Below are 14341 nucleotides of genomic sequence, written 5' to 3' on the forward strand. Positions count from 1 at the left end.
ATGACTAAGGTACTCAGACATCCATTCCGGCAACTGGAATCAATGGTTAAGGTACTCAGACATCCATTCTGGCATCCGCAATGGTTGGCTAAGATATCAAGACATACATTCCGGCACCCAGAATGAATGGCTAAGATATTGAGACATCCATTCCGGTTGCCAGAATGGATGTCTGAGTACCTTAACCATTGATTACTCATACAGGTACTCATACATTCATTCCGGCAGCCGGAATGGATGGTTAAGGTACACTGAGCCCCATTCTGGCAGCCGAAATGGATGGTTAGGGTACTCGGAGCCCCATTCCGACTAATGGAATGGAGGAATCATGTACTCAGAGCCCCATTCCGGCACATGGAATAATTGTCTAAGATACTGAGAGCCCAATGCCGGCAGCTGTAATGGGTGGGTAAGATATCGAGACATCCATTCCGGCACCCAGAATGAATAGCTTAGCTATTGAGAATGGATGACTAAGGTACTCTGAGCCCCATTCCGACTGCCGGAAGGGATGAATCATGTACTCAGAGCCCCATTCCGGCACCTGAAATAATTTTCTAAGATACTGAGAGCCCAATGCCGGCAGCCGTGATGAATGGTTAAGGTCCTCGGAGCTCCAATCCGGCAGCCGGAATGGATGGGTAATGCACTCAGCTCTCCATTCCGACATTCATGGGGGTAGAACAGATAACTAGAATATATAGCTATGATATACAGAAATATATATAAATAGATTTTATATATATATATATATATATATATATATATATATATTCACAATACAATATATATGCAATATAATATGTGCAATAGTTGTTCCACATAGTACAGAGAACATATCTGTGTAGCAGAACATAATGCACTATACAGGCAAAGAAAACACAGCAAGCTTCACTCAAGACACCAAGCAGCAGAGGGTGCTGTAGTTAGCTGACTCATTCCGGAGTTCCGGCATCCCGGCAATTCTGACTTTTACCTAATCCCGATAAAAAGTTGCTTCTACTCTAAATACCAGACACTAGTGGAGCACACCAACTGTCTTCTGGGGGTGAATATATTTCTTTGAAGTTTAGTACTTCATCTTCAATCACTTGAAACCGCATCTTTGAGATTGCTTTCCACAAATCCCTTTTATATTACAGACCACAGCTCACACAATGAAAGTGCACACACAAATGCATACTATAGCTGTCTGTTTATTGGCTACACCCCCTCTGTAACTCAATGGTTCATCCCCCTGCCCTCTTCCCCCCTCTCCCCAAGCAGTTTTTGCTGGAGGACTTTGGATGGGTGAAGATTCTGAATGAGAAATAGTAAGAGATCTGCCGGTGCTACAAAGCAAGAACTGCTGCTGGCAGTGAGTGCACGAAGATCCCCATCTCGGATGAAAAATAAATAATTGGCAGCAGTTTACGGGCACCCTTCCTTGTCCTTCATCCAAGAAGCTGGCAGATCAGATTTGGAGTCTATGCAGTTAGAAATGTCATGCCGAGTGCTGTTGGTTTTGGTGTTGTGCACTGGGGTCCAGTGCCAGCTCAGAGGTGAGAGCTTATATATAATGACAAGGCGCAGAGAAAGTACAATAGTTCCAACTAAGCAGCCTGCAACCACGATCCTTTCACATGTATTTCACATATTTGCTTGTATGACAATGACTTTTAACCCTTTCTTATCAGTACTTTATTGAAGTTTAATTTTATGACTGGAAAACAGATTAACCGATTGTATTTCTTATTGCCAGTAACGTGAGCTATAGTTTGAGGGTGAATGGATGCATGCATTTAAAGTTTGCACAGAGGTTGTGATTGATGCTGAGCATTACATGAAAGTTTCACCTCAAGTACTCCAGGATCAGCTGAATTCCTTCAGCGCTGCATGTGGCTCTTTGCTGCTCATTTGTATTCCATCTCCTCCAGTATTGCAGAGTGATCCTATCTTCACATCCTGTTGTATTTTGTTTTGTGGGGGAGAGGGGCTTTGTCCAGATGTTACTTCTATTATTGCTATGTGGCTTGCAACTAGGAACGTGTAAGCATCCCATTACCTAATGCTTCACAGCCCATTACAGTATTATGTTTCTTTAAGAAGGTTAACAATGATTTTATTCCAAGTGAACCCAACAGGACCCTTTAACAAAAAGGCCTGAAATTGTTGGGAATTTTTCTGCATATTATCATGGGTCAGGAGTGCTTTTATTCCATTCATTGTCTTCCTTTCTACATCATTGGCAGCCACCGTTTGTAGATCTCCTGGGCAGAAAAAGTTTGTGAAAAGAGTAATATCTACCTATCTATCCCTAATAGATAGATAGATAGATAGATAGATAGATAGATAGATAGATATAGAGAGATATAAAGGGCCAGCGCTGGCATGTTCAGCACCTCCCAGCCTGGAATTTGCGCCTGCAAAAGAGAACACCCCCCTCCCCCTGCACTGAGGGACTCCAAGACTAAGCGAGCCGTCGGATAGGATACTGGGGGGCCCTCATGCTGCTCTTACAGGACGCTGTCCCGCCAACCCTTTTTATGTATGTATTTGTGTGTATGTGTGTGTATATATATATATATATATATATATATATATATGTATATATATGTGTGTGTGTGTGTGTGTGTGTGTGTTTTGCCACCTGTATGGTTAGATGATCCTCCCCCGTACATCGAGGTGCATTCTTACTCTCCACTCTCAGAGGATGATTTCATCAATTAAAAGTGTTCCTTTGTGTTGCGGAGATGCAAAAAATTTGGAAGAGATGCACTGTGCAAAAGTGTAAACATCAATATCAGCCCTTTCTAGCCAATAAAAATGTTATGCTTTTCTCCTTAAATAATGCTCTGTTTAGCCTCATTATGGCTTTAATTAATCATGGGACAAGGGGACATCTGGAGTGACTTTAATACATGTGATACTTTTGTGTGTGGGAAGGTTTGAGTTACATTAGGCAAACTGCAGCAGCAGTTGCACTTTTTTGCCCAGCTGCAGCTTTAAGGAGTAAAATCCCATTAAAAGTGTAGGCTGAGAACTGATCTCTGCCAGCTCAGAGCTGAGGCAAAAAAATCTAATTATTTTGTGGAATGAACATTTGTCCTCTGCACAGAAAGGAATTTACTAAAAATGCACTCTCAGTACCCCTTTATCTCATCGCTGCCTACTTTCCTGGAATGTCCAAGAGATCCAGTGACAGAATTTGCTGTACATCGCGTAATCCTGGCTGCAAAATGACGCTATTTGAGGCGCCCCGCCCTTCCTGCATTTGCCACTGATTTACTGAAGAGGAAATCATTAATGTTGGCAAATATTATTTATCTAATTTCACTAATCTTGCCCCACAAGACTAAGGGATAAATTTATCTAACTGCGGGTTTGAAAAAATGGAGATGTTGCCTTTAGCAACCAATCAGATTCCGGGTAGGTCTCCCAGGAGCTGGCAATTCTCCCGCATCTGCCCACTTTCTAGTGAAGTGGGCAGATTTGAAGCCTCCATGATGCGATTCTCAGGGAATCGCATCATTTTGGCCCGCCCCCTTCCATGTGTTAAAATTACGCTTTTGTGTCATTACGTCACGGGAAGGGGCCAAGATTGCGCCATTTGCGTAGCCCTGCCCCCTAACGCCCACCTTTACTCCGAGACTCCCGGAGGCCAGTCTTTAAAGGTTGGCAACTATGGTTAATACATGTGGCTTTGCAGTATTACAGTCTTGCATGTAGTTGCAAAGTCATATTGTGCTATATTATTCATTTTTGGACAAATGACAAGCTCATTGACTTTGACTAGTATTTTTGGGGAGGATATATTATTTATTAGTTCCTAACATTATGGATTTAATTAGTTAATCCCACTTTTGTATGTCTCTGTACACAGGCTATTTTTGTTGTACTTACCTGCATGAGGTCTCAGTGTTAGTGTCTACCAGGGTTTAGATATTATTTTCACCCCTGCTGTGGAATCTAACAATGACTGATAATAGTTTATCTTGAAGTTCCTGCGTATGTTAAACATATTTTCCTGTGGGTGTCTGGGGATTACTTATCTTAAATGATAAGAAAAGGACAAATTGGTTACATTGAAGTTTTGACTTATGCCAAAATATAAAATCACAGTAGTGTAATATTGTTATTATGTTCTTTGTGTACAGATGTGTAATGTGAATTTAGTCACCTGGTATTTCCTATTTAACGGACATCCCCTATGGAAACATGCAGGAAAGTTCTAATGCATTAAAGTATGAAATGAAGTGAAAACCAGCTGTGGAAATAGCTGTTCTTTGTTCTCAATAGGAGATGGAGCCTGAGGCCATTTTTTTTAATGTTGAGGGGTGTGTACATTTCATGACTGTCTGTGAAGCTATTGGCCTTAGAAGCTCATCCTTCCTGGTAGGATGCAGTAAGTTAATGACCCAGTAACACTTATCAAAGTTTATTAGATTGGTCATTAAATGAAAACACTGATGTGTTCAACACTTTGTGGTCCTTTCTCCTTTGTGGCAAGTTTTTATGGGAATGTGTCATTTTCTTCTTCTGGACAAATGGAAAATGGGCTCCAGATGGGACATACCTCTTTTTAAGTAACCTGTGATTCATTTAGTACTGAATTCTTCTTATGAAGACTTTGGCACACAATACCCTTCACACCTCATTATGTGAGACATTTACACTGTCTTGAAGAGTAATTGCATCCTCCACTGCTGCATTTAAGTCATGTGTAAATATTTCTCCCACATACTTTATTTGTGTTTTACATACATGGAGTTTAGAATTTTTATTTTAAAAGTCATCAGGATAAAGCGAACAATGGCTGCAATTTTGCTAATGTTCAACTTTAGGTTCTTTGTGTTCAGTAACGGTTATTTAACTGGTTGTAGTTCCCGCACACAGAACATTAGGACACCCTAAAACAAACATTTTGGCAAACTCTTTTCTATCCCCTGTATAAACGAACACAGTGTGATGAATGTTGGAATGGAAAAGAAATACATGAATCTTTGTATCATGAAATTATTATTATTATTATAATAATTTAATCCTGTATTTATATAGCACCAGCATTTAATTCAGAAATCTTTATTTAGGCGCATCAGTTCCTGACCTGGAGAGTTTAAAATCTAATTTCCCTACATCACGTACTCAAGCACATAGGGCTAATTTAGTCAGAAGCCAATTATTCATATTTGCCTACTCTGCCGGAATGTCCGAGAGACTCACAAGTTTCCGGCAGTTCTCTTGGACCCCCGGGAGAGAATGCTTTGCTCCCAGATCTCGCTCATTTCACTAGGGGACCTCATTGATGAGAGTTGCTGTGAACCATGTCAGTTTGGCACAACGATTGCTGCAGTTCTCATAATTTGCAGTGTAAGGCTCCCCCTGCACTCAGGGGTGGATCTAGAATTTTTTTCTACCCCGGGCGATATAGGGGAGGCGATTTAGGCCCTGCCCCCTTTCTAACTTCTAAGGCTGCCGGCGGCTGCACAGTATGTGCAGGTCCGTTCGGCAGTGATAATGTGCTGTCCCGCTGCTCTGATTGTGTTTAAAACACAATCAGAGCAGCCGGGCAGCACATTATCACTGCCGAACGGACCTGCACAGTGTGCAGCCGCCGGCAGCAAGACCCTGCTAGGGGGGGCGATCGGGGCGGATCCGCCACTGCCTGCACTTGACACTTGATCTTCCCTCCTGAATCTCCCAGTGGGGAGCAAATTAAAGTTGATAATTGTGAAATCACTTACTACTGTAGTATGTCTTTCTACATACCTTCTGCGGAAATCCATGCACTGGGAGGAAACCCACATGGGAAGAACATACAAAGTCATGTAGAAGAGATTATACTGTGAGATAATTAGGCCACACACATTATTGTTTTATTATTATGCATTACTTTTATATCAAGACCATATTACTCAGCACTTTTCAAAGAATATTGAATCAGTCACACAAGTCTATATCCCTAAATTCTCTACCAAAAAAACACACATAGGGTTAATTTAAGTCAGAAGCTAACTAACCTACAAGTGTGTTTTTGGACAGTGGGGGGAAGCTGGAAGACTTGGAAGAAAAACATGCAGACACAGTGAGAGCATAAATTCCACCACACAGATAGTGTGGAACCCATGGCCTCGGTGCTGTGAGGCACCATTGCTTACCACTATTCCACCATGCACTTAGCAAAACACCACAGGCATTTCTGTCTGGAGCCTTTTCATTCCCTTTTTTTAAGAGCGGTGCTGTTAACCTCCACAGATATGACATATTAACCACTATATGACCATGGCGTTATCTGTGTGGAGTTTGTATGTTCTCCCCATGTTTGCGTGGGTTTCCTCCGGGTGCTCTGGTTTCCTCCCACATTCCGAAAACATACTGGTAGGTTAATTGGCTGCTATCAAAAATTTACCTTAGTCTCTCTCTGTCTGTCTGTTTGTGTGTGTATGTTAGGGAATTTAGACTGAAAGCTCCAATGGGGCAGGGACTGATGCGAACGAGCTCTCTGTACAGCGCTGCGGAATCAGTGGCGCTATATAAATATATGATGATGATTATGATTATGATGATATGACCACTACCTGCCTATCTACTTTGGTGTGTTCAACACACGACTGAGTCAATCAAGATAAGTGGCAAGCTGAAATGGTGTCCCTATGCTTCCACAAGTGATGCAATTACCCACCCTCTAAGTGACAGGTCCAGGGATCAGATCAGTGAGTGGGTAAGAACACAGCACTTTGGAAACTGAGAATCAATAGTTTGATGGTAGTTGCTTCTGGGCCACTCTTGTTTTTAAAAATTTAAGCCTGGGAGATAGCAGGGCTGCCTTAGGTTCTGCAAGGCACTAAGAAGTAAGCAGGCCTAGGCAACTCTCATTGACCTATGCCATCAGTGAGAGGAAAAATTTACCCAGACGTCAGGAGAGGAAATAAGTACATCTATTATTACCCTTATAAAGCCTATGGTCGCCGGCACTGGTGGTTTATAATGGGGTGTTTTGGGGTGGTAGTTCTTCCCTGCTCAAACATAATGGTTCAAATATTACTTTGATAAGTGGTAAAGTGAAATATCTAGAAATGTCTTTTTTATTGTTATCGTCTCCATTCTTACAATCTCTAATTACAATGCTTCTAGTTACACAGCAAAATGTACCTTTGAACTAATACAGAGCTAGTTTGTGTCCGTCAGCTCTAAACAGGCCTTTGCCTGTAAAATCTGCCCCTGACTAGATGATATTTCACAGCCAAACATCATGACAGCTGTCTGGAGATCATCATCATGACACGAGGAGCTAATAGTCTTTACAATGCACTACATAATGATCAACAAGAAAATGAGTGAATTATGGGGGCATATATTAATGTCAGTAATTAACTGATAATATCTGATTAATGTTTCAAAAATTAATTCATATGGACACCAGCATCTCCTAGATGTGCGTAGATGTGTTATATATTTAATAAGAAGTACATTATAATTCTTCCCAGGGTGTATTCTTGAGTGTAGTTGTGAAAATGAAACAGTGTTTGCCCTTCAGTACAAAGCACAGTCACAGAAGCACCATCATTCTCTCATGAATTGCTGAATAGTCAGTGAAAGTGAACTGATGATATCCAAGCATTTGTTGACTGCATGTTGCTGTTTGCTTTCACACTTGGCAAGCACCTTTGTTCCTGTCTCAGCTCATTGTTTACCATGACTAAACAGTTGCTCTTCTTTAGGCGTTCCTACAGCCAGACTGTGACACCATTGGAGACAGATCAGTTGTTTACACATTTAGGGCCTCATTTCAAGTTAGGAGCAAAAATAGCAAGTTTGCACCTTGCCATGTTTCACTGCAAGGGGGGAAGGGGAAATATATATACAAGTTTAATGTATATATATCTATAATGTACCCACTACTGAAAAATGTAAGGATTTTAGAAGCCAGAGAGGAATTTAATGACAATAAAACCTTTTGTTAATATACAGGTCATGGAACTCAGAGGTGACATTTAATATGCTTTTTATTTTACAATAAGATGGTTCATTATTCCTGGTTCATTGTTTCATATTGTGAAATAAAGCAAGTTGCTTTTTGGGATGAACCTCCTATCCAGGTTGCCTTCTCTAACATATACATTCCATTATGGAATTCTCTGAAAGTGTCATGTAAGGCTGGGAACACTCTACAGTGTTTTTAGACAAGTATTGGACCAATCAAACGATAAACGACCGTTCAGCCTGATATCACATTAGTGCGTACACGATGAACGAGGATCGTTCCGAAGCACATCATATTGTTTCATTTGATTTTTTAACCGGACTAAATATGTTGATCAATGATGGAAGAATGTCGTTCTGCTGTGTGTATGCACTCACGTTCAGCAGTGTCCATAAACCTCTGTTGATTGTGCAGAGTCACAATCTTTTCATGGTTATGACAGATGAAGAGCAGAGATCTGAAGGTAAATTGTGTAAAGCATGTATAGTGTGTACACTGTACACATGAATCGGTATGCTGATAGGGAATTTTTTTGTTGCTGTTGTTGGTAAAATCGTTATAGATGTCGCATCGGGAGAAATTTTCTGTAATGTGTACCCAGCCTTACACCACTACTCTCCAAATATAAGTTACACTACATCGTGTATTGAAGGTGTAGATAATGTGTTATAGTTCATAAACCAAGACAAACCATTGGCTGCCAAATGTGGGTTTAAGGCTGTGGGTACACAGTGCAGAAAATTTCTCCAGATGTGATGTTGTCAATGATTTTTCCAATGACTGAAAGTCCTGATCAGCATGCCGATTCATGTATAGACACTATACACGTTTTACAAGATTTACCTGCTGATCTGTGATCTTCATCTGTCATAACCATTGGCTGAAAAGATTATGACTTTGTAAACTCTATAGAGATCGGTATATGGACGGACCCGGCTGTCATTGATGTAATGCAAGTATTATTTTAGGGGTTAGGGTTAGGATTAGGGTTAACCCTAATCCTAACCTTAACTTGTAACCCCTAAAATAATACATACATTACATCAATCACAGCCGAGTCCGTCCATTGCCGCTTTAACACAAGTTGCGGTTTGTGATGCCGTCATTTTTCAGAGTCGGCAACCGAGTCGTCCCATCAACTCATCTGCATCCTGGTAAGTAGGCTTTTTTGCAGTCGCTCTAGTATGCATTGGGAGTCCTCATGTCATCTTCTTCGCTGTTGGGGTAGTCAGTACCGTTAATAGGTACTACACCCATGGAGATCTGCCTACACTGCTGATCGTGAAGACGATACACTGCAGTATTGGAATGACATAGTTCCATCATTTACATAGATTTTTAATCTCTTTATAAAAGGAAATCAAACAATACGATGTGCTTTGGAACGATAATTGTTGATCGTTGGAGTGTACACACTAATAAGATATCGGGCCAAACTGTCGTTTATCGTATCATTGGCCTGATAATCGGGTGAAAAACCTGTAGTGTGCACCCACCCTAACGTTTGTGATCAGCTGTTTAAATGCCACTGATGGCCTCCCAGCCTGAAATGATCTGATCACTGTTTTCTGGGATAGCTGGATTCCTCTGTGCTGCTTTGAACTGAGCTTTTTGACTGAATTAGACCAGTAAAGAAAAAGAAAATTTCCATCACCCCAGCAATATATTACCTGACTTTCCTCAGATTCGTTAGAATCTCACCCACAGTGAAATAACCCCAGCCATTCGGCCTAGAAGTTGTGATTGAAGAAGTGTTTTTGCTACTTTCCAAATATGCCAAGAAAGAGTTCTGTCATCAATAGTAAGGAGAACGATCCATTGCTAAATATGCTAAATTCACATTTTCATCCCTTGCTGATAGATATATAGGATATGTGATATTATTTCATAAATAAGTATCATAAAATGTTTTGCATAGGTGAGTTTCTATCTTAAAAGGTACCAGATAATTTCACTATTACAGTAATTTTTTTCTCAACCTTGATTGCTGATGCTCTTAATAAATTGTATTTTTGTAAACAAATATGTAAAGTTGAGCTGTCAGTCCTATATTAATATCCCAAAAATCATTTTGGAAAGAGTGCAGAAAGAGAGCACTATATCTTCCAACGTTTCATGATCACTGACTATTCCAATGATACGAGTGTGATTTGCGGTGTGTGACCAGTCTCCCTATGCTAAGAAGTTGTCCTGATATCTCTGTGTGTGAGGAGCAAAAATGAATGTGAAGCGCAATAATAATATTTTTGTATTTAATTTGTCTTCAGTCATAATTTTAGCACATTGACAGACCCCACCGAAGCCGTAAACTGCCCAGGCCCCTAATCTTATCCAATTTATCCATTCATTAAAATGGTCATTGGGTCATGTAGTGACAACAACCTTGCACCAGTTTACAAAAATCATCAAAACTTTAAAGTAATTTTTCTATGATTAGACCCGGTAACTCACATATCAGAAATTCACACTTGGGCAGATGTACCTAATGATGTGGCCATTCTAGGTATTTTAGTTATCTGTCAAGAGAAGTGATACTGTGCATCTAACTAGAAATTGGGATTCAGCCACTGTTTCACAATCCTGAGGCTTTTTAATACTAATATGGTTCACTGTGCACTTATATGGTTCAATGCCTGGTAACCAATCAAATGCTAGCTTTTGTTTTCTAGACTGTGCTAGAAAAAATACAGCTATGATCTGATTGGTTGTTACGAGGACTTCTGTGTCTTGGTTATCCCAGAATAATTCCCTTTGTTTTCTCTTAAACACTTTAACACCCAATAGTTGTTATCCCATTTCAGATGGATGATCCCAAAATACCAGGACAAGTTGGAACAGGCTCATAAAACTTTTTCACTTATTTAGAATCTAAAGAAAATATAGGTGGATTGTCTAATCTGAGGAAACTTCAATCCACATGGCTGTTCCATTTTTTAATTTCAAAATTATGGGAACCCTAGACATTTTTGAACCTTGCACCATGTTTGTAAATAAACCCTACGGTGTTTTAACTTCTTAAAATATCCAAGACTGAGGCTGAAATCTGGTACAGAATGTATAAATGACATATAAAACTAACTATAATACTATAAAATATTAAGCTTTACTTCATAATGTGGTGCAAATCATTGCTTATCCTTTGTACTCTGGCCTGGAAAACGACACAGGAAGATCCATGGAAGAGATTATAGAAGTTTTAGTGCCTTAGCTGTTCGCACAGTTAGTGGTACACAACAAAACGAGCAGCTAGAGATAAAAAGCATTTTCAGGGATTTGCAGCTGTTTGCTGTCAGTGGTTCCCCTTTGTTTGAAGCTGTCTAGACAATTCATGAATAAGCCTAGTGTTATCTGAAACATCAAATGATGTGCTCACTCTGCCCTTATAGCCTACTTTGGGTTATTAAACTGGAACGAGTTAACTAATTTTTACTAAAATATTTGTTAAAACAATAGCTTTAATCAGTTTAACAGTACAGTACTATTTGTGTTATAATGAGTACGATAGCAATGTGGTTACATATGGAATTTGTGTTTAATTGAAAATGTTGGGCCTCACAAAGTGTAAAATGGCCAAGGCACAGCACAGATCCCTTGTTGGTGATGCCATTTACCTCGATCTGCGCAAGTGTATCTATATTGATACCAAAGTTGGTGGCATTTATAGATTATAAGGAGAGAGTAGGCACACCGGAGTGCCTAGTTTTGTGGAGCAGTGTGAAAACAAGATTTATTTAGTGTCATGATTTTATTTTCATGTGATAAAGGCGTGGAAAGGGCTCGTGTTTAGGGGAAAACCATACTATGCGGAGAGGCACTCAGCCATTTCCACTCCGCAACTGGACTTACTTTTCCACTATCTCTGAGCTGGCGTTCTTTGGGTCTTATCCTATACATTTAATGTACTCCTTTGGGCGCCTCCATGTTGAACTTTGATAGACAAGCGCATTTTAAGGAGGAACTCGGAGCAATGTAATAAAATGCAGAAACACAGAATTGTCAGTCACCATATCCCAGAGCCGTAACTAAAAATGTTATTGCCTGGGGCAAGTAGGAAAATGGCTTCCCCCTAGCCCTCAACTGTAACCAAATCAACCTAAAATATTCATTATACTGCAATTCCCTGCAGCTTCGCGCCCTGGACAGTTACCCCTTTTACTCGGCTCTTCCTTGTCCCATTACACTCATGATGAGACGCTAAACTGAGTGGCACATTAGGAGAAAAACTGAAAGGTTTATTTTATTAAGAGGGGTGATGTGAGGTTGAACTTTGATATGACTTTTGCACAGGGTGCCTACAGCAATTTTACACCTGGCTACACATAAATGAGCACCTCCAAAGAACAAAGTGCTTCAGAAGCAGGGGCGGGCTGGGCAGGGGGGCACCGCCCCCCTGGGCTGCTCAGTCTGACCGCTATTTTGGCCGGCCGCCCCACGTGGATGCAATATTACCTCAATATTGCATCCATGGACATGCGATGCGGTCGCATCAGCACACAGGCGGCCGCATCACATGACACACGATGCGGCCGCGTCATTGATGATGCGGCCGCATCGCCTGTCATGTGATGCGTCCGCCTGTGCGCCCCCCCGGGCTGAAATTTGCCAGCCTGCGCCTGTTCAGAAGTGACTTTCATTGTCATGAATAGAATATACTACATAAATTACCTTTGTCATTAAGTGACAGTTCGGCACTCAATCTTCACCTGTGAAACCAAAGGTCCATGCTGCATCTCTTTCTGATTACTGGGATGAGCATCCTACAGTCAGAAACAAATGTAGTAGGCCACATGCTCAGTATCAACCACCCCATTTTAGCAGAGGGGAATAGACTTGTAGGTTGTGCATTTACTAAGTTAGGGCATTTTCACTCACAATTCCTAACTCTATAGACAGCCTTGATCACATAACAGAGGTAACTCACTTTTAATTGTGATAGGTAGCCTACATGTATATTTTTCAGAGAAGTGATTCAAGATTTTCACAGACAGATTCATTTAGCAGCACATCATAGTCATCTGTTCTCAATGAGTCATTGTATATGTAACATCTGACCCGCATAAAATTTGGTCTGATGTTCAGGTGCACTTATAATGTTTAGTCTTTCAGCAAATATTTTGATGATATTATCCACAAAGTTGAGTCTCACAACCTGCATGAATTTCCAGACTGCATGAATTTCAAAGCCAAAGTTAGTCATAGATACTGTCCTTAAAAAAAAATCTGTATTGCCTTCCTCAATCTACACATGTTTGCATACTTAAAACGCAGCCTCTCTGCTATTGAGATTGGCTCTGTTGAGCCTGTTGGTACAGTGATTAGTTTGAGCCTGTTTGTTGGAAAATATAATCTGAAATATAATATATATTATGTTCCATATGCCCTATATACATTAATTAGAGCAGTTGTGCAAAGACCTTATTGTAATGTCATCTCCCAAAGCTATATGCCTCAGCATACTCTAACCAATGCCAGTGATTCCCAACCAGTGTCGGAAACACAAGAGTCTGGATGTGCCACAGAAATTTAACATCAGTGTTTTTGAAAAAAAAAATATCATGTGCGAGGTGTGTAACAACATCAAGAAGATTGAGAACTACTCATCTATGCACAAAATCCACCCAAGTCAAAAAGGAATTGGAACCAATCTGAAGTATTGTGATGACTTCATCTTGTCATAACAAATCATTCTTAATTATGTGTAAAATACTTAAATGTGATTACAAAAAAAATGGTTGAGAAAACGTAAAGCAAGTAAAGGCAAATAATCTCCAAAACATCCAACAAAATGTTCTGGACATAAAGTAATCAACAAATCACTTTCCTATCACCAGAGAAACCTTTAGGTAATTTTTTTAGTACATTCTACAAAATGACAGCTAGAATCTGATTGTTTACTATAAGCAACATGTCCACTTTTTCATACCCGTAGTTTAGTAAATATACCCCCTAAAGTTGTTCAATTACACAGGTCTGTGATGAAAATGCTTTTTTTAACAAATTTATGTGATACTTATAGATTTTTGGCTTACTCCTGATTTTGCAGATCACGATGATGCATATCACATCACGCTTTGCGGCAAAATGTGTATTTATGAATAAGTCATTTTTTTCAAATTCTTTAAAATAATTAATGTATTCTGCCTACATTTATTATAAAACATTGTCTTAAATGAATTCAGTCGGTAGTATAGAACATTGCAATTCAGTTCTTGTCATAAAATTTCCCCCACGCCCAGTGCCAGATTAAGGTCCACATGGGCCTGGAGCTGAAATTTACAAGGGGACTAAACCCCATACTGTCTACAGGAACATTGCACACACACAACAACTACAACTACAAGGTGACCACCACATACATACACACAGTACACACTACAC

The 14341-nt window shown here is 40.1% G+C and overlaps 1 protein-coding gene across 1 annotated transcript in view; it reads left to right on the plus strand.

The window, feature by feature from the left end:
- The first annotated feature begins 1314 nt into the window (after positions 1–1314).
- Positions 1315–14341, plus strand: part of LAMA1 (laminin subunit alpha 1) — a 146656-nt gene continuing 133629 nt past the window's right edge. Inside the window, 1 exon segment of the mRNA XM_075213325.1 lies at positions 1315–1541. Coding sequence (XP_075069426.1) covers positions 1469–1541 — 73 coding nt within the window. The 5' untranslated portion in view covers positions 1315–1468.

Source organism: Mixophyes fleayi, chromosome 5 (genome assembly GCF_038048845.1).
Source record: "Mixophyes fleayi isolate aMixFle1 chromosome 5, aMixFle1.hap1, whole genome shotgun sequence".
NCBI lineage: Eukaryota > Metazoa > Chordata > Amphibia > Anura > Limnodynastidae > Mixophyes > Mixophyes fleayi.